At 44.5% G+C, this 21607-nt stretch overlaps 1 protein-coding gene across 1 annotated transcript; it reads left to right on the top strand.

The window, feature by feature from the left end:
- The first annotated feature begins 3169 nt into the window (after positions 1 to 3169).
- On the top strand, positions 3170 to 20791 carry frmpd2 (FERM and PDZ domain containing 2). The gene is made up of 29 exons (XM_068583726.1): positions 3170 to 3290; positions 3464 to 3627; positions 4034 to 4099; positions 4195 to 4374; positions 4512 to 4587; positions 5038 to 5125; positions 5423 to 5579; positions 5675 to 5746; positions 5902 to 6076; positions 6324 to 6456; positions 6562 to 6700; positions 7210 to 7362; positions 7463 to 7648; positions 7755 to 7914; positions 8031 to 8223; positions 8393 to 8496; positions 8617 to 8697; positions 8934 to 9041; positions 9434 to 9550; positions 14109 to 14281; positions 14611 to 14709; positions 15026 to 15119; positions 15699 to 15784; positions 16304 to 16493; positions 17531 to 17745; positions 18482 to 18548; positions 19657 to 19863; positions 20073 to 20141; positions 20734 to 20791. Exons 1-27 carry the CDS (start codon positions 3170 to 3172, stop codon positions 19692 to 19694), a joined length of 3435 nt encoding a protein of 1144 aa, XP_068439827.1. The 3' UTR covers positions 19695 to 19863; positions 20073 to 20141; positions 20734 to 20791.
- The last annotated feature ends 816 nt before the right edge of the window (positions 20792 to 21607 follow it).

Genomic DNA, 21607 nt, shown 5'->3' with positions numbered 1-21607 from the left:
TTCCTCGGCTGCACAATGAGCACCGGGGCACGTTCAAGACCGCCTGCGCGTTCCCGGCAGCCGCCGCTGGAAAGCGGAAGCGACGGTTTCGCAACGTTTCGTAATAACACGGCGCACAACCTCAGGAGTTTTGCTATGATACACATATGTATTGCTGCTGATTTAAAATATGTGTACACTGCAGCTTTATATCAGTCGCAAGTTTACCAAGACAAATAAATAAGATATTGTGGATTTATTTTTAAAAGGTGACATTTACAAAAGAAAATCACAGAAAATCAAAGAAATGTTATATGTATATGAAGGTAGGTGCACAAATAGTTATATGCTTTCATTTTAACAAGTAATAGGTTGGCTAAAACAGCCTGCAAAAAAGAGGGTCCTATTGTATTTGGTATATTCATATACTAGTTTATCAGGTCGCGTACAACTACAAATTAAGTAATACTACCTTTATGAAGGTTTTAACATGTAAACCTATATCACATTATGCATTTTAAGTATTGTACTTAGCCTAAATACAATTTGGATGAATAGTGTTTTATACTGCATACTATCTAGGCTAGGTAGTGTTTTACGTTTTATCTGGCTGCAACATATTTTTTTCAGAACATTTTAAACGATTGAACTACATTATCTAAGAGAGAAAGACTTTTAACGTATGGCGTCCGCCTGAAACATCATTCTTCTATCACATAGCTCATTTAATCAAAGATGTGGTTCTAATGATTTTATGCACCTGTTTTTTTATTCTCTTGACGATGTGGCTGAGGATGAAGCTGTGTGTCAACATATCCTATATGGTCTATAGGTAAGTAGACAAGAAAATACTGTTAAACTGCAAATAATTAAGGCAGGAAAGCAGGAAAAGCACCTCTCAGAGGCCCTCAGTGCTGCGACTTTTGTCTGTCAAGTAATAAGACTTTAAACTCTTGGATCACTCCTCACCTAGTTTAGTCACCTGTTACATCAAGTTTAGATATATCCTTCAGAATAATACTTCTACCATTGATATTTTGTTACATTTAGTATTTAATACGTTACTTTTTAATATTACATATATTATTGCTCTATTCATTTTCCTCTTTCTTTTATTTAGTAACATTTCAAATGTTTTTAAGCACAGAAGAAAGGTTACATGAACCATTAAATCTGTACTCTTAGTCAATCAACCTAATCTATGCAAGGTGCTATTAGAAAGTGGGACAATTAATGTGTCACTTGTGGGTGAAACATCAGATTAACACGATGGATTGGTCCTTTGCTGCCCCATCTGCCGTTCCCTCGTCCTGCAAATCCAATTATGTTCTTACATCCCCCGGCCTAAAAATAGTTCAAATTAAGCAAAACGCAGAAACAACACGTCATTAGTTGTAAGCAAATGATGTTACGGAGCTGATGTGTCCTTTGCGTGGAGACCATTGATCCGTCCATGAGGAAATGACTGCGTGTGACAAGCTGCCATGACGGACAGTAGCACCGGGACGAGGGAGCGGCGGGTGCAATGGCAGCAGGGGATGCATGAGAGGAAGAAGGATTAGGTCCAGAGTGGCGGATGTCTGAAGGAATTTAATAAGACGGGATACCGGATGAAATAAGGTACACTGCGTTACGTGTCGAGCTGTAGTGTTTTTTAGTCTGAGCGTTTCGTCGTCTGGGCCTGAGAGTGTGTGATTGCGGACTCAGTGCTGTCCCCGGGCTCCAGCAGCAGCATTTCTTACAGATCCCTCTGCTGTAGCGACACACTTTCCATCTGGGATGTAGACAAATAGTACGGGACTGACTGGGACTGTGTGAACGTGCTACAAATCACACCGTTCACTCAAACTCACACGGAGGGGGAGGATAAATCAAGGCAACAAATGGCAGCAAGCCACAATAAAACCTGGTCACACACACACACACACACACACACACACACACACACACACACACACACACACACACACACACACACACACACACAAGTGGCATAATCCCTAATTTGATGACATGTAAAATTGTCAAAATTTGGTCATTTTTCACACCAGACATTTTCACATGTGCAAAAGCACTGCGGTAATATCACAAAATGACTGTTGCCTGAATTTCCATTCAGCGGAGTTAAATTAGAATTCAATTCAAATAAATTACAGCAGTCGAGTCGTCAATGAAAATAACTAAACAGGAAAAACAATAAAGATTCTTCCGTTTTCTGAGATCCTCTGATAAGAGAAGTAATGAGATGGTTATAATGAGACTTCTTCTGGAGGCGACATCCGGACGTTAATCTGATTGGGAAACAATTAATGAAAACTCGCAGGTTACCGAGAACATGTTAATACTTCAGAGAGATTTGTTAATCTGTTTGCGCTTCTTCCTGTTTTGTGCCATAAGCGATCCCCGCAGGCTCAATGGAACAGATGGAACTGGTACAAACAAAATGACCAAACAAAAAAGCAGATAAAGCTTAAATATAATGTGTTTTCTGTGGTCCTGTCGTCATTCACCTGGTCAAACGAAGAGGGAAGTGCTGCCGTCTGTTCTGCATGTTTGCTAGTTGGTTTTTTTTATATAGAAAATAGAAGAAAGAACGAGATGTGGTGAGGAGAGATGGCTGTATTTGGAGCCTGAAAAGCAAAACAAAAACTGTTGGGTTTTTAAAAATCTAAATCCACTCAACCTTAAGCTTGTCTATGTCAAACTCTGACCTCTGACCTCTGAACGTTAATTGTGTCAGACGTACTTAGTGGTGGGATTCCAACCCGTGAGGACATTCAGCCTAAGAAATGACACAACTCCTTCTGTAATGTACCGTGCTGCGGGATGCAACAGCGATAAACCAGGTAACAGGTATCACATATTAAAAATAGACAAGTTTTTAATGTAGATAAATAATTCAACTAATGTTTAGTATAAAAACACCACCCGTAACACAGCAGGACAGTCTTTCAACCTGTGTGTGTGTGTGTGTGTGTGTGTGTGTGTGTGTGTGTGTGTGTGTGTGTGCAGAGAAGGCGGTTGATTCCATTTTGAAAGATAAGTTTTTTTATATTGTGACTGTTACTTGTGCTTGAAACAAGTTCGATTTTATTGTGTGTGTGTGTGTGTGTGTGTGAGTGTTTGTGTTTGTGTGTGTGTGTGTGTGTGTGTGTGTGTGTGTGTGTGTGTGTCCCCGTGTCCCTGCAGGATGGGTACTTTTGTGACCCTGGCAGAAGTGTTGGAGGGCCGGGGTTCAAAACTGGATGAGGATGAGGTCTGGTGTCTGCTGCTCGCCACCACTGAGGCCTTACTGGCCATTTCCAAAAAAGGTAACCGCCCATGAGTTCCCATTTAACCCTAATTCCAGCTGTCTCAGTGCACACGGCTCTTTCCTCAGGCAGCATCCAAAGACGTTGAAACCCTGAGAAATAGCACAGCGGAAAGACAAGAGGAGCCACTATGTGTTCGTGTCACCAAGTTGGCGTTGTGCTTTCCCGCTCAGGTTCGGGAAACATGTGCAGTGTGCTGAGCCCGGGCTCGGTGCTGCTGTCAGCCAATGGGAGCCTGGCCTTCAAGAGCTGTGCCCGATACGAGGACGTGGCCTCCTTCACGGCTCCCGAGATCCAGCAGGGCCAGGCCGCCTCCACCAGGACTGCAGCCGAAAAGGTTCGGAAAAACTGGCACCTGCTGCAAGGACATCTGCTGCAAAATGTGATGACGTGGGCAAGAGGGCTCCCAATGGGGATGGAGGGGTCAGGACCCCGGGATAAAAAGAGTCGCAAGTTGAATCTTAGGGGTCATTAGGTGATTAACGGGGTTAGGGAAGGATCCATTTTTGTTTAAATGTCACTGCTGAAACGTGTTGTTTTAGGAGGACACGAGTTAAAAGGTTTACATTAAGAAATCAGGTGCATGTGACTTGCTGTAATTAGTATGGAGAGGAGTAATATCCCATGTCTCCTGATTTTAAACTGTCCAAAGATTGTGTGTGAAGTTAACTGTGATCACGCCAGCCATAACGTGAGCTCTGCCCATAAAGAAGCGTATACTTCCTTGTTCCTGCTCTCCTCAGATGGTGGTGTACTCTCTGGGGATGACTCTTTATTGGTGCGTGGATTATCATCTACCTCAAAACCAGGTACTACATTTTCACCCCTCGCTCCAACACATTCTTGCATATTCTCAGTACTTTTGCGTTATCGGCCATTTGGCCGCCGCTCGTCCTCCTCCCAGCCGGTCCAGCTGAGTGCGGCGCTGGAGGGTTTGCTGCTGAGCATGTGCGAGGACATGGTGATCCGGCGGACCGACCTGCTGACGGTGCTGGAGACCTCCGAGCTCCACCACAGGGCCTTGATGCTGCCTCCGGCCGATCGGCTCATCCGGCAGCTGGTAGAAGACGTCTACAGAAACTCAGTGAGCGGGTGGATGCGTGGGTGGTGTCGGCTTGGTTTCAGCTGCTTCGGGGAGGAGGTCTCATGTTTGGTTTGGAGATTTCTTTTGGCGTCGACTGATTGCTTGTTCCCTTGACCTGGACAGTGATGTCTTTGCAGGTTGATCATGTGTCCATGGCTGAAAATGGATCCCAGCTAACAGACCGCAGTCAAGTAATCAGGGACCGATTACACAGTAAGAAACTGATCCCATCTGTCAGATTTAAAGTCCAACTGAATTTAAACTGCAAAAAAAAAAAGTGTTCTGTCCGCTGCAGCGGTCATATATGTGCTCTGTAAAACCACTTGTACTTCCTTGAGGGAAAATCTGAAACCAAAAGGGGGGATTACAACCCACGTTACCATCCCTGCTAAAGTCTGCTTCTTAAATAACTTAGAAAACATGAACACACGCCTTTTGTCCTGCAAGTTTTGCTTGTTAAACGACAAAACGGGACGACTGAATGTGATTTCACTTTGTTCAGCATTTTCGGAAGTCTGCTTGTTCACTTCTCAGACATGAAGGTTGTAACAATCTTCTCATGTCACTCAAAAAAAACGCAACGTTTTGAGACATTTACCATCCCAACTGTGAAAGCCATGATATAAGTACTATATAAGTACTGTATACCAATTTGTTTTTCAGGGGGCTCGTTTAGTAACTCATCCTGGGCGCTGAACAGGAAGATTTCTAGAACATTCTCCGGAGCGTCTTATCCATGCGAGCCACCCGGGTATGACGCATTGCACATCTTGTGACATTATTATAATAACATATGTTTTGTATTTTTAGCACATAGGAGCTTGTCATTGACTCACTTACAGGTTTAAGGCACAGAGTAAACAAGAATACCTCAAAACCAACCCAATTCAAGTTGAGCTCGACATGTTGCTGAAAAGATAAAACGCAATCCCAAAAAGTAAAAAGACAGCGCCGGGAAGACGAAACTCCCTCGAGGAGAATGAAAGAGAAATGTGTGATGTCTGAGTGACGGATCTCGACTGAGGATGGAAAACTCTGTGTTTCCCAGGATTCCCTCGGGATGTCATCACAGGGAGCGATACGGCAGCTGGCAGCAGCTGAACCGCGGGCCCTGCAGTCCGTACATGGACGGTAGCCGCAAGGCCGTCTCAAGATCCCTCGCACACTTTGAATCCACCGTGAGTCTCAGTGACAGGAAAGTGAAGGTGAGCCGGGGTATTGTTATGTAATAGCGGAAGATATGTCGCTCGTCACGCGTGTCGTCAAAACCTCGTCTTTTATGATGCGTCCCCTCTCGCAGGACATGGGCCCGGAGTTTATTAGAATGTTAGACGAGCCGCTGGTCGTCTTGGAGCTGCCCGGCTCCATCGTGGTGAGTTCAGGAAAATAGAAAATGAAATGATAAAGAGTTGCTGTGAGGTGTTGGAGCGATTGACAGTGGTTCTGCTTGGACTCACCCTGAATGAAATCAGCAACCATCTGATTTGTTTAATCGCACTATGTGCTTATCATTTCTCCCTTTCTTAGACCAAGAAAGGGAAGTCTCCCACCACTCAGAGAGAGCTGAGTGTGTTGATGCCAAACGGCCAGAGCATCCTGGTCAAGTGTGAGGTGAAGTCCAGAGGAGGGGACGTCTTTGACATGATTGTAGCTCACTTCAACCTGGTGGAACATTTCTACTTTGGCCTTGCCTTTATTGACGGTAAAGAGCGAGTCTTTCTGAAGGGCTCTGTTTCTGTCTGATTGTTGCATTTTTAATATCTAAACACACTGAGCGTTTTGAGGTCATGTAGGTGGTGTCATTTGTTGATACGTTACTTCCTGGTGAGAAGAGATGAGCTGACCGGAAAGCCCGTTGTCTGTGGTGTCGGTAGATTAGAAGTCATTCATTATTTCTGTCAACTCATCATTTTTGTGTGTGTGTTTTTTTTTCTCTATTCTCTGGTCAGATAATGAATTTTTCTTTGTGGACAATGACACCAAGATTTCCAAAGTTGCCCCAGATAGCTGGAAGAAAGTGCCTACAACCACCTTTGTCCTTTTTTTTAGGGTCAAATTTTTTGTCAATGACATTTCTCTGTTGTGAGTATTGCTGTCTCTCTCACTATTGCGTTACCACAAAGAAAAAGCGACAGACTGTGTCCCGCAAAGTCAAATCCTTTAAACGCGTGCGGCCTTCTCTCTCAGGCACCAGCAGACCCGCCACCAGCATTACCTCCAGCTCCGGCGAGACCTCTTGGAGGACCGGCTGTCCTGCCACGAGGAGACGGCCCTGTACCTGGGAGCCCTGGCCCTGCAGACGGAGTGTGGAGACTGCATGCCGGAGGTTGTGCGCCACAAATTTGAACAGAACATCGTCACTAAAATAATGGCCCAAGTCATTTTATCAGGTTTTTCAAAAAACACAAAAAACTTGACCAAATGTAATAGTGGTGCCTCTAGACACTACACAACAGGCTTAAGTTATGATTACGAATATTATGTTCGAGTGAGCTTTTGATGAACAAAAATGCTCGCAAAAATGCTAACTGAATTGCTAGCTTAAATGCTAGCTTCAAAATGCTACCTTGAAAATCTTTTCAAATTGCCAAAGTCACATTGTCTTTTAAAAAAAAACACTCCTGACATAGAGTTATACTACAGGGGGAGCATCACATGATCTTTTCAACTGAGGTGGACGACATTTCAAATGAATCCAATAAAAATCAATATTTAAAAAAAATGCATTTTTAAACATTGACGTATGATGCAAATGTCACCGCAACGGCATAGAAAATTACAGGATAGGCAACGATCAAGTTTCCCTAAATGACAGGTTTGGATCGTTGTGTTTAGGTGTACGGTAAAAACTACTACCGCCCTGACCAGTACGTCTCCAAGAGCGTGATGGAGAAGCGCGCCTTGCCTCACATCCAGGGGGAGCTGCTACGACTTCACACCAACAACGCTCAGATGCTCGCCGACGAATCGAAGCTCGAGTTCCTTAAGGTGGCTAAATCGTCCAATTTCATTATGTAAATTCACCATCTAGTGGTGAGAAAATATGACGCCCAATAATAACTCACCCCTGTCGGTTTGTCCCTTTCAGGTGTGTCAACAGTTGCCTGAATACGGAGTTTTGTTCCACCGCGTGATGCGTGAGAAAAAGCCTCTGGAAGGAGAGATCATGCTGGGCGTTTGTGTCAAAGGAGTCATCGTCTTCGAGGTTAAAGATGGCTGCCGATCCACCAGTCAGACTTTCTACTGGAGGGAGGCAGCAACCATCTCCTCCAATGTGAGTAAAGGGGTGGCGATTGAATTCCTCTTGTGATGCGAATTTTTTATTAGAAACGCTGCCAAATACGGTGTTCCCTAACAACGTTTCCTCCGTGTTCCTGCAGAGGCGTAAATTTGTGGTAGAGAGCCGTGTCAGCAAAAAGAAGCACATCTTCATCACAGAGAGATCGAAGATAGCCAAATATCTGTGTAACCTCTGTTCCGCCCAACACAAGTTCAACAATGAGATGAGCTCCCGCCAGCTTAGCCACAACCTGGTCTCAGGTCAGTTGCAGCACCGCGGCCATCGCCAAAGACAGCTTTTTTGAGGCGTAGACCCTCAGAAGACACCATAGGAAGGCCTGACGAACTCTTCCATGTTTCTTTCCCGTTACCTCCAGAGGAGAACATCGTGCAGTACGCTGCAGCGTGCCGCGCTCAAAACAGCCGGCTCAAGTCCTCTTCCTGTTCGGAGACGCCACAGGACGACAGCGGCCTGACCACGCCGCAGGACGGGTCCATGAACAAGCTGTGTGATGACGTCACAGCCCGGATCGAGGCGCGCATTAAGCAGCAGCTCCTCAACGAGCAGAGGTAGCCGAGTCGTCGATCAGCTCATGCGGATTTCAGTTCTTCTTCTGCTTATTCCAAACATAAAAAAAAGTACTTCCTGTTCTCAGAGGGTGCTATTGCGTAATGACTCATTATCTCATATCGTCACATCGTTTTTTTTCCCGCGTTTCGACTGCAGTACCGGCTGCAGCAGTCAGCGCAGCAGCCAGCGCAGCAGCACCGGGATGCGTTCCCCAGCCTGTTCTCAGAAGAGCGGATCCGAAGCCCCCGCCAGCAGCTCCCCGGCGGCCAAAGGTACGGCCGAACACATGCTGGTTGTCTCCTCCTGCGCCGGGCCGACAATCGAGCCGCGCGATCGACGACGTCTCTGCAGCTTCTTCTTTTTGACGTGCCATTCTTCTCTGTGTCTCACAGAAAGCACGACGAAACAGGGGTCATCGCCAGAGAGAGAAGTCATATGTGTTAACTTAAAGAAAGACCCGAAGCTCGGCCTGGGTAAGATGATCACACACAACAGAGGAGGTCGGTGCGACGCCCTCGGGGAGTTTGATCAGATTTTGATGACACGGTGTAGAAATGCTCTGGTCCACCACTGCGAGAGAGCCGACGTCTGAGTCAGATAACGAATCAATGAGTCAGGGCGGACCAGACTAAACCAACCAAACTCCCCAACTGCCCCACGCAGTCATTTCGGTCTTCTCTCAACACATCTGTGGTTTGTGCTCACACAGGTGTCGTGATAGTGGGAGAGGACACCGTGGGCCACTACGACTTGGGTATCTTTGTTGCTTCCATAGTGCCTGGTGGACCCGCTGATAAGGATGGACGCATCCGATCAGGTGAAGGATCAATGTGGACATTTCGTCTTCCTCAGCAACATTGTCTTCAATGAATTACTGAGGATCCGTTTGGGCAATTGTGCCTGTTTTTCCCATTTAGAAATCAAACTGATCCTCCTGATGATTGCTGCATGTGCAGGAACCTTCACGTGTTCAACTGTTAGTTTTTTTCTTTTAAATACATCCATCATCGTCCTCTGTTTTTAAGGAAATGAATGCAGAGAAGTGTGTAGCGGTAAAGTGCAAAGGAGGCCGGAGAGGCATTGGGAGGTGTCGGTTGGATGACCTCGGGGGGGTGGGGGGTCACACGTGGGTTCAGAGTTGGTGGGGAGGTCTTCAGACTCCACTGATACTGGACACCGGCACCATTTCACTGTGACCTCTGCCCGCAGGTGGTCGTCTGATCTCTCTGAACCACATCAGCCTGGAGGGCGTCACCTTCAGCAAGGCAGCAGAGGTCATGCAGAGCAGCCCCGAGGAGGTGCAGCTCATCATCTCACAGCCTAAAGGTGCTCCGTGTGTGTGGTTACTGTTTTGTGCGTAATGATACTGTGGCTGTGACCTTTGCCCTACTCTGTTTGTGTGGGATGTTGGCATTTATTAATGAGAATATTCTACGGATGCATGTTCTGAATTACGAACATGTGAAAGTAAGAAGGATTTCCTTTCTCTGTGCAGCATTGGGCCTTTTTTGTTGGTTTTTAGCATGGCTCTATATTGTTATATGCCATAATATGGAGAACAGTTTAGTGTGTTTTTTTGTTTTTTGTCATTATCCCACTTTGTCTTCATGCAAAATGTTAATCTTTGTTGACTCATCTTGCTCGAAGGGGTGTAAACTAATTCCATCCTCCGCCTGTCATCATCATAGACATTTAAAGCTTCAGACCCTTCTGATGTTAAACACATCCTGTTCTTCTCTCCATCTCTTTACATTTGAAATGCTCAAACAGCACACAATGTTTTCCCTTATGTCACAACCAATATAGCGGCTAAAATGCATTTGAAATACGCTTAGTTGCATTCTTGCCGAGCGTTATTGAGAGTAATGACACAATCAGTATATTAAATGTTAAATATATTATATTAATATATTAAAGCATCACAAAAACTATGTGTAACAACTGGCTGTAACTGCTTTTACACCTTCAGACAAAAAGAATAGTTAAGTGTGGCTTCAGCCGCATGGGGTCAGAGACCCCATGCTGGAAGCACACTTCATGTTCTCCTGCGGGCTTATTAAGTGTGGCTTCAGCCGCATGGGGTCAGAGACCCCATGCTGGAAGCACACTTCATGTTCTCCTGCGGGCTTATTAAGTGTGGCTTCAGCCGCATGGGGTCATAGACCCCATGCTGGAAGCACACTTCATGTTCTCCTGCGGGCTTATTATTATTATTCTTCTTATAGTCAAACCACTACTCCTCCCAGAGCGTTGCCAGCACATGCGTAAAAAATACATCGAAACGTGCGGTTTGCGCGGGAATCGTGAGGTATGACTTTTCTAAGAGATTCGCCCGGCCGTTTTCCCGAAAAATGCAAAAAATGTCAAAAACTGTCAAAAAAATTTCACGAAATGTTCGTAGAGGGTGGCGCACCAATTAACAGAGTGAGAAGAAGCGACAGAAACTGCTAAAAAAATAAAACGTATTTTGTCTTTACTCGCACAATGTTCACTCTTCATACACCATTGTTGGATAGAAACGTTGGAAATCTTGTCTTCTGTCATAAACTGCGGTCGATAGGAATCCAACAGACTCAGACGTCTTGAAATCGGACTGAATGTGAGAGCAAGTCCACCTCGCTCTGCCATCCGCCACCATGTTAAATCTCCCTCCAAAGCCACGTCTCCCCTGAAGCTCGTACCTGATTTGTAAATCGCCCGTACAGACACATGTTTTATCGTACAGACTCGCCAGTCACAGTATCTGTTCATCAGGTCTTCCTAACGCTCAATATGCGATATCGAAGCAATAGTGGCTTTTAAAGTACCATTTTTTTTTAATAGTTTGAAAGGAGTTCCACAGTATTTAGGTCTATTAAGCTCAGCGTAAGGAAGTCCCTTTGAAGTCATCACCATGGCAACCTTTGCTCTAGCGACCCACAGGTGTTCTCGTTAGGGCAGTTTAACAGACACACAGACACTTACACACGCACACACAACACAGATGACTTCTGTCTCTCTGTTTGTCTCACACACACAGACACACATACACACACACACATACACACAAAGACGTTTACGTGTGTTTTATATTGTGTAGTTGTCAACACTGTGATCATTAATAAGGTCATATGATATTTCATATACGTTTGTGTGTCTTCAGGACGTTCAGTAGTTTATTTCCTTAAGTCCACAGTCCAGTCTGCCTCTAATCAGTCTGCTGGCGCTCACTTGGTCACCATGACGATGGCAGCACACAGGTGCTTCATATCAGCCAATCAGTTTAACACACAAACCAACTCAAGTGCTTTGGAGGAGAGACGGGCGTCAGAAACAAAAGCTATATATTGCGACGTCTTACGGCAGTAGTAGCCACACTTTCAAAATTTCTTGCGAAATTTTCTAGTTATTATTATTATTCTTCTTATAGTCAAACCACTACTCCTCCCAGAGCGTTGCCAGCACATGCGCAAAAATTACATCGAAACGTGCGGTTTGCGCGGGAATCGTGAGGTATGACTTTTCTAAGAGATTCGCCCGGCCGTTTTCCCGAAAAATGCAAAAAACATTAAAAAAATTTCACGGAACGTTCGTAGAGGGTGGCGCACCAATTAACAGAGTGAGAAGAAGCGACAGAAACTGTTAAAAAAATAAAACGTATTTTGTCTTTACTCCCACAATGTTCACTCTTCATACACCATTGTTGGATAGAAACGTTGGAAATCTTGTCTTCTGTCATAAACTGCGGTCGATAGGAATCCAACGGACTCAGACGTCTTGAAATCGGACTGAATGTGAGAGCAGGTCCACCTCGCTCTGCCATCCGCCGCCATGTTAAATCTCCCTCCAAAGCCACGTCTCCCCTGAAGCTCGTACCTGATTTGTAAATCGCCCGTACAGACACATGTTTTATCGTACAGACTCGCCAGTCACAGTATCTGTTCATCAGGTCTTCCTAACGCTCAATATGCGATATCGAAGCAATAGTGGCTTTTAAAGTACCATTTTTTTTAAATAGTTTGAAAGGAGTTCCACAGTATTTAGGTCTATTAAGCTCAGCGTAAGGAAGTCCCTTTGAAGTCATCACCATGGCAACCTTTGATCTAACGACCCACAGGTGTTCTCGTTAGGGCAGTTTAACAGACACACAGACACTTACACACGCACACACAACACAGATGACTTCTGTCTCTCTGTCTGTTTGTCTCACACACACAGACACACATACATACACAGACACACATACATACACACACAAAGACGTTCACGTGTGTTTTATATTGTGTAGTTGTCAACACTGTGATCATTAATAAGGTCATATGATATTTCATATACGTTTGCGTGTGTTCAGGACGTTCAGTAGTTTATTTCCTTAAGTCCACAGTCCAGTCTGCCTCTAATCAGTCTGCTGGCGCTCACTTGGTCACCATGACGACGGCAGCACACAGGTGCTTCATATCAGCCAATCAGTTTAACACACAAACCAACTCAAGTGCTTTGGAGGAGAGACGGGCGTCAGAAACAAAAGCTATATATTGCGACGTCTTACGGCAGTAGTAGCCACACTTTCAAAATTTCTTGCGAAATTTTCTAGTTATTATTATTATTCTTCTTATAGTCAAACCACTACTCCTCCCAGAGCGTTGCCAGCACATGCGCAAAAATTACATCGAAACGTGCGGTTTGCGCGGGAATCGTGAGCTATGACTTTTCTAAGAGATTCGCCCGTACGTTTTCCCGAAAAATGCAAAAAACATAAAAAAAATTTCACGAAACGTTCGTAGAGGGTGGCGCGCCAATTAACAGAGTGAGAAGAAGCGACAGAAACTGTTAAAAAAATAAAACGTATTTTGTCTTTACTCCCACAATGTTCACTCTTCATACACCATTGTTGGATAGAAACGTTGGAAATCTTGTCTTCTGTCATAAACTGTGGTCGATAGGAATCCAACGGACTCAGACGTCTTGAAATCGGACTGAATGTGAGAGCAAGTCCACCTCGCTCTGCCATCCGCCGCCATGTTAAATCTCCCTCCAAAACCACGTCTCCCCTGAAGCTCGTACCTGATTTGTAAATCGCCCGTACAGACACATGTTTTATCGTACAGACTCGCCAGTCACAGTATCTGTTCATCAGGTCTTCCTAACGCTCAATATGCGATATCGAAGCAATAGTGGCTTTTAAAGTACCATTTTTTTTAAATAGTTTGAAAGGAGTTCCACAGTATTTAGGTCTATTAAGCTCAGCGTAAGGAAGTCGCTTTGAAGTCATCACCATGGCAACCTTTGATCTAGCGACCCACAGGTGTTCTCGTTAGGGCAGTTTAACAGACACACAGACACTTACGCACGCACACACAACACAGATGACTTCTGTCTCTCTGTCTGTTTGTCTCACACACACACAGACACACATACACACACACAAACAAACAAACACATACACAAACACACACACACACACAAACAGACACAAACACACAAACAGACACACACACACACAAAGACGTTTACGTGTGTTTTATATTGTGTAGTTGTCAACACTGTGATCATTAATAAGGTCATATGATATTTCATATACGTTTGTGTGTTTTCAGGACGTTCAGTAGTTTATTTCCTTAAATCCACAGTCCAGTCTGCCTCTAATCAGTCTGCTGGCGCTCACTTGGTCACCATGACGACGGCAGCACACAGGTGCTTCATATCAGCCAATCAGTTTAACACACAAACCAACTCAAGTGCTTTGGAGGAGAGACGGGCGTCAGAAACAAAAGCTATATATTGCGAGGTCTTACGGCAGTAGTAGCCACACTTTCAAAATTTCTTGCGAAATTTTCTAGTTAACATCTCTGACCAGACTGTAAAAAGAGCTGTGACATTGACTGACTGTTGTTGCTATCCACAGTGGTGCTCAGCCCCAACAACGTGCGCTCTCCTGTGCTGCGGCATTACGAGTCTCAGGCCACAGTAACGACGGACGTCCGATCGCGGGACGACAGCTTGGATGAGATCGTTTCGGTCATGATGACGCCGAAGACCGGCAACAGGCTTCACGTCCCCCGAGAAGCACGAGTCCAGGTAGAGTCACGGTGACAGTGTCGGTGCTTTTGTGGCAGTGTCTTATTTATTTATGGACCTTTAAAAGGGCCTTTCAGTAATCTATTAGCTATTAGACCCCATAGAGGCAGAATCAATGTCAGCAATATAACTTACTGTACATCCGACTTTGTCTTTTTCTTTATTTAGTGCTGAGGATTACGTACTTGCGACTGTAAATATCTGCCTATAATCTATATGGTTGCATGGGTCAGTGTGTGTGTGTGTGTGTGTGTGTGTGTGTATATGCAGTCGGACATACAGAGATGCTGGACCGAAGTGAGTGTAGTTTCCATCCGTGTTGGTTTCAGGACAGCTGCTCTCTGTCTGTCCCTCTGAACTGCGCGAGGCCGGAGGAGATCACTGTGGAGCTCAGCAAGATATCAGGAAGTCTGGGCATCAGCATCTCTGTAAGTTTATGAAACATCTCTGACAAGTTACATCGCTGACAGCGTGTACAATAGTGTTGCAAGAAGGTGAAAAAAAAATGCAGCTTTCTGTTCCCTGTAAAAGAAAACGTGAGCAGTCAGGCAGTGTAAGAGGGACAGCAACTCATCTCCAGCAATGGGTCACAAATCTGCTCTACTCAATCTGATTAACATCTGACAAGATTATGGAGGGAGGGAGGTTGGCCCGGGTTGCCTCACTCACACTGATCCCCGCAGCACTATACATCAGCATCGCACAGCTTTGTTCTGAATCAAAGTTTCATGGTGAATCCTTCAGGGCGGCGTCGACACGATCCTCCCTAACGGAGGAATCTACGTAAGAAGCCTCGTTCCAGGAGGCGCTGCAGAGAGAGACGGGCGAGTCCGTTCAGGTATAGCAGCTCAATATCAACACGCTGGAGAGAAATCTCATCAAACGGCTTCATTAATGGTGTGTTTAATCTGTTTACAGTCGTGGGAAGCTTACTCAGCGAGGCCATTTATTGATTCCTGTGACACTTTCTGAATGTGTTAGTGAGAAAGCTCTGAGCATCTTGAGCACAGGATTATCAGAAGGGTAACATGTGCCGTTTAAATAAAGAGTCTGTTATTCCTTCCAGCGCACAATAATGAGTCGCATGTTACACAACGCATCCAGATATCATTGTAAATAGGAAAACAGGGAGGGTACAAATTATGTAATCTTATTTTGATTGCGTTTTTCATGCAGTAAATAATGAAATGTAACACATTCAAGTTTATTTTTAAGCATCTTCCCCCGGAGCCATAGCAGCTCCCAGAGTGCAAACAACACCGTGTCAGGAAAATTCATCACTCATTAAGATTGGGAAATAAAATGTGTACATTTTGGCCTTTAGGTGGTGATTAATAAAATAAGTAAATAATTCGGAGAAAGAGGAGAAAAATAATGAATCTGTTCCTTTATTTGTCTCAAACTTTCTCCGTTGCAGGGGACAGGCTGTTGGAGGTGGATGGGATTAGCTTCCAGCGCTTCACCTACCGGCAGGCTGTGGAGCGACTGAGTCAAACTGGGGAGGTAACGGACGCCATGTGACTGATGTCGGATGACGTCAGTGTGAGAATCCCATTAGAGACCAATGATTATCTGGATACGCTGATGATGATGATGATGATGATGATCACTATCTACAAGATTGGCACGGAAGTTTAGACGCACATTTACGGCTCCGAGAGGATGAACGAATTATGACTTTGATGACGACCTTTAGCGCCACCACGAAGATTGATGTTTATGGTTTTGAGCGAAGCGGCTCCCGGAGGCGTTGCCACAACTCTTTGTTTGTGTATTCATGTCCCAACAGAATTGTAATCACATTGGCGACCCCTTAAGTTTCCTCCTTTCATCGGGTTATAATTGTAATTTGTGCTAATTAGCGAGCGTGCTAATGATAGCATTGTCATTGTGATCCTGGGCTCGACCCTCCCGACAAGACCTCTGGCTCAGCTGACTCTCACCCCTCACAATCGTCCTCGTGGCATCAGAAGCACAACTCCATAACACAAGCACAACTTGTTTCTCTCTCCTCCTCTCTAGCTGGTAACCTTGGTTGTGGAGAGGGTGTTGGTAAACCTCCCCAGGGGTTCTCTTGGCGCAGAAACCCTCAGCAGTGTATCCAATCAGAGCTTCAGCCCAGCTACCAGCCCGCTGAGGATCAACAACTGCTCGCCCGTCAGCAATGCCCCAAGCGTGATCTCTGACCGGCCCTACAGCTTCGTCACCGACGGTAGGGAACTCAGTTTAGATTTGTACCGAAGGACCTTGAAGCTCTGTGCTCAATAAGTGCCCTAACAAACTAAGAAAGGCCAGGATCACTTTCTCTTCCCATTACGAATACAATGTTCCAATAGATTGATCCGCAGGTCTCTCAGTTACTGAGGAAGAACCGGCGCCAGAGAGCCCGTCGACTCTAAGCTGTTGTGTGCTTTAAGAGCCGACCACGGCGGCTTCAATGTGAACCTTCACACACTTCCTTCTCTTCATCCTGATCTTCCTTATTGACTTTGACCTTCCCCTCCTTATCCCCCTGGCCTCCCTTATCCTTCAACCCGCGCTCTTATATCCGTCATCCGACATGCCTCCTCTCACACAGGCGGGCGGGTCGCGCGCTTTAACGTAACGCAGAGTCATTGTGTTGTCTTGGCACACAACACAACATAAGTGAGGTCAAAAAGGTCAATGTCTGATGACACCTAAAACCGTCACAATATGAATCTGACCTTCAGGTATTCTGTTGTCGCTCTTTTATGTATATTCTGTATCTGTGAGTGAAAATACATCTGAATTAAAAGATGAGTGATAAATGAATGTACTGTTGCCTTTCGTCATGTCTTCAGAAGGATAAAGAGAAGATGCAAAAGAAGATTTATTCATCTTGAATGCAATTTCATTTTTTTATTTCTTGATAGAACAAACCTTTCCTGTTTTGACTAAATATTTATCCTGTAATGAAGATGATCTTTTCTGGCTATATCTTGACTTGACTCACTTTTTTAGCTATATTTTTGTTGTGCATCTCTGTTGGGCGTGACGAGGTCCGAGACTTGACATTAAATATCAATTCTGCTGTTTTCTTTGTACATTTCAGTTTCAATGAAAGTTCAAATCGCAGCAGAATTGATTCAAATGAACATCTAATCAGCTTTTTACCTTTTCATCCCTCCTCCTCCTCTCTCCTATTCCCTTTAACTCCTGACCTCCACATGCCTGTCCTGTGTTTGCCCTCATTATCCTATTACTGCCTCTGTCCTCCTGAACCCCCAGACAACACCCAAGAAGTGACGCTGACTAAGAGCGCTAACAGCTTGGGCTTCAGCTTCCTAATGTGCGAGCTGGATCCGCCCACTCGGGACTTTGGCAGCCTGGTCCGGATAAAGCAGCTTTACCCCGGCCAGCCAGCCCAGCAGAGCGGCAGGATCCAGGAGGGAGACGTCCTGTTGGCAATCGATGGCCAGCCTCTCAAGGAGCTGTCCTATTCAGTATGTGCAGACGTGAAGGTCTATTCATGTGTCTTTATTAATCTCATTAGTGATCCTCAATCCTTTGCTTTCATTTACTTGGAATTATTTGTATGATGGTTTATCAGCTTAACACACTGAGTATTACCATTTCATTCAGCTGTACTTCTACATCTCAACAGCAAGTACTACGAGGCATATATTTGTTTCTTTTCAGATTGACAGCTCTGGGGATTTTGAATGTTTGGGCGCGGAGGTTTCTTGATAAAATGGAGGAGGAAGTGTTCCTTTGGGTGTTGATAAAATCCTCCTACTTCTTAAGCGATACTAACTATTTAAAAACCCTCTTGGATAAATTGGAAAATGCAGAAAAAAGCTGAAAAAGGACAGTTTTTCTGAGTCTATTAAAAGTTGACCTTTTTAGAAATACGTGGTTCTCACATGACATCGATATTATGATGACCTTATAGACCATGATGCATTGCTGCTGTGTAAACTACCCAACAGTGTATAAAGTAGTGAATACTAACACAACCTTAAACAATAATATGCCGTTTCTTAAAGCAGAAGTACTATTAATTTAGAGGCATTGAACTGCACAATGCTTTATTTTACATTTACTAATTTCAGTTACATTGTACTAATAATACTTACACACTTTTACTTAATTGTGGTTTTAAATGCAGGACTTGCACACTTGTTGTGGAGCAGTTTCAAAGAGTGTATTGCTGTTAAAACGTCTCACTTCTGTCTGTAGAGGGTGCTAAAGCTGTTCAAGACTTCCTCGCTTGAGGTTCGACTGACTCTCAGTCGACCTGCTCCAGGTACACACACACACACACACACACACACACACACACACACACACACACACACACATTCAAACATTGTGTCTCTGTTCTTATTTTGTGTCTCTTTGTAGTTGTTGTGTGTCTCTTTGTGCTAATTGTGTGTCTCTTTGGCTATATTTGTGTTTCTTTTCAGTTGCTTTGTGTCTCTTGGTTGTTGTTTTTTTCATCTGTTTGTAGTTTTTTTGTTTTTTCTGAGTCATGTGGTTGTTTTGCTGTATTTCTTCAGTCTCCTTTTAGTCTCTTTGTGGTTATTCTTTTTATTTCTCTTTGAGTGAGGGCCAGGAGGCCCCCCTCACACTTTAGTCGAGTGTGCCCGGCAGTGGCGGACTGTGGACTTGATCTGGGCCTTCTGTGCCGTCTGATATAGTTTAACATAAATATGTGCATGATAGGATGGATGCGATGTCATTAACAGACAATGCATGTTGTCCACATCAACAAGAACCAGTCACATTTATTCATAACAAAACATGACAAAACAATCCAACAAAACTGTGGCACTAAAACACTGAACCCTCAAGAGAACAAGCCAGAAGGAACAATTCTGTTTCTCCTCCTTCAGGCATTGCATATTAAAAAAACTACACCAAGCAAAAAACTAAAATGTCCCAACTTCTCTTGTGTTTCAGCCTAAATTCTTCTTGCTCCTTCTGAGTTCTGCTAGCAGCTAGCTAGCTTTCTGCTGTGTTGACAGAAGTCATGCTGGCCCTCTGACCAATCACAGGGCAAGTTGCATGCTGGCGCTGGATCGTCAAAGAACACGCACAGCATGTCGAACTAAAGATCTGAATGGTTGGAGACTATGACAATCAAAGATCCGTACTCCGTGTAGCTTCATCTGTAAAGGCCAGTTTGAATTGCTCTGCGCTGTGCAATGAGAAAATAAGCTTGTAAGGAAAAATAATTATAGTACTCGTAGTGTATTTGTGAAAAACAATAATTTTTTTAAATAGCTATCACTTTGTGGTTCTGTTTAGGCCAGCAGAGAAGGCTCAGCTGGTCCTGTGCCTGGTAGGTACAGTAACTTAACCACTGGCTAACACCCACATCATTTCCTCACCCATTTGTGTGTTTTCTGTAGGGATCCTTCCTTCCATTGATCAGTTTACTGGCACATGAGTGACGTCACAGTGTGGTACAGTACCAGCATCCAGGGATGTTCAGAAGCAAGACTGCGCTTCCTGTCCAGTCAGGAAGTGGTGATGGAGACGGAGGAGAGACTGAGCCATGTGTGTTTGGATCGGTGCGTTAAACCGATCCTGTCGACGGACTCCAACTCCGCTGAAAGGTCAACTAAAGAAATCATGAAGCAGCATTTCACTCCGTGACATCTGACACAACACGCTGTGACATGACATTACGCAACTCCATGTGGCACGACGGGACATGAAACGGTGCCTCACCGCAACAAGTTGGACCTGAATCCGGGCTTGCAGTTGGCTTCGTCTGGAGCTTCTAACTAACTGTGACCTTTCGTTTTTTCTCTCTGTTTTCCAGGCACGCCGAAGAAACAGTGGAGCAGCAGAGCGGAGAGATTGGCAGCTAAATGTGAATGGATTTGTGGAGGTAATAATGAAATACAAATGTGAGTAACTTGATAATTAGGGCGCCTAATGGCCTTATTAAACATGTGAAATACGTGCATGTTTATTGCCAGTGAAGTTGGTATTTTGTGACATAATGGCAAAATGTGTCCTGTAGTGGAATCTACCACAGACGACTTTGCCAGCTGTTTTTCTAAATGTGAGTTGTCAGTCATATCCAAACATGTATAGCGTGGAATATTTCACATCCATACTTTTATCTGAACTACTGCCGTAAAAGCAATCATAGTCTGTTATTACCAGTTCATCTCCCAGCCACAAGGTGGCAGCATAGTGCTAAAAGTGACAACATTTGGTCTGTTTGTGTGTCAAACAGCAGTCACCAGTGCATTATATGACATCGAATTCATTGTAAACGTATTTAAACTCTTTAAAGTAGAACAGCGTACGCCATTGTGTACATGTCTGCAATGTTTTATTAGAGTAATTCAGCAATAATGCTTGAGATAAAAAAAAGTTAGGAGAGTCACAAAAAAAAGCCTCTAACGCCAAAAATAGTAAACGCAATTAACAGTATTTCTTGGAAACAAACAGTGTTTTTTTCTCCTTTATAGGAAATCCACAAGAGGCATTTTGTTGACACTAAAGAAGAAGAAGACAACGCAAACCAACTGTGAAATAATTGTTGGTGTAAATGTTGTTGAGGACAACATCTCAATCTTAAAAACTCATCTTGAAATGACAACATTGTCGATGCCGTTTCTCTACCATTAAAAGGAACAAACTTTTCTGTGCGTTGGCAAACTCTTTCTGCTTTTAGCAGAGTTAATTTAGGCTCACATGAGTATGTGTCCAGATACACATGAAGACAAACCCTCCTTTTCCCACAAAAACAAAAGCCATTAAACTGAGTCTGACCTGAATATGGATGATCCACCAACAAACACTAATTTAGTATGTGGACGAACCGGGCTGCACACACACACACACACACACACACACACACACACACACACACACACACACCTCCCTGGGTGAGGAGCCAGTAATGGCCCCTCGTAAATAAGGGTTCCTATATTTCGGTGAAACCCAGTAGTGCATCTGGATCCCATCAGAGCTCGTGTTCCCTTTGCAAATGATCCCAAATGTTTCTAATTATGCCAGTGGAGTCGGCACGAGGCTGTGTGTGTGTGTGTGTGTGTGTGTGTGTGTGTGTGTGTGTGTGTGTGTGTGTGTGTGTAATCGCCCTGACGGACGCGCACACCCATACGCTGGCCTCTGTTTATTCATGAACAGGGTAACGGAGACGGACAGCGCAGTCTTGACCTCCGCGACCTCCGCTTAGGTCGCGGCACGTGTCGACGACTGACGAGTGAAAGATGGGGCGAAGGTGGATTTTCTCCGCCGGTCTCGTCTGCCGACATCGCTGTCCTTCCCTGCTGTGCTCAAGTGTGGCTGAGAATGAGTTGTGCGAAGAAACGGAAAAGA

Source organism: Clinocottus analis, unplaced genomic scaffold, assembly GCF_023055335.1.
Source record: "Clinocottus analis isolate CAN_PGR_092001 unplaced genomic scaffold, fCliAna1.0.p SCAF_19, whole genome shotgun sequence".
NCBI lineage: Eukaryota > Metazoa > Chordata > Actinopteri > Perciformes > Cottidae > Clinocottus > Clinocottus analis.
The sequence above is the reverse complement of the archived record's forward strand: the minus strand, read 5'-3'. Positions and strand labels throughout refer to the sequence as shown.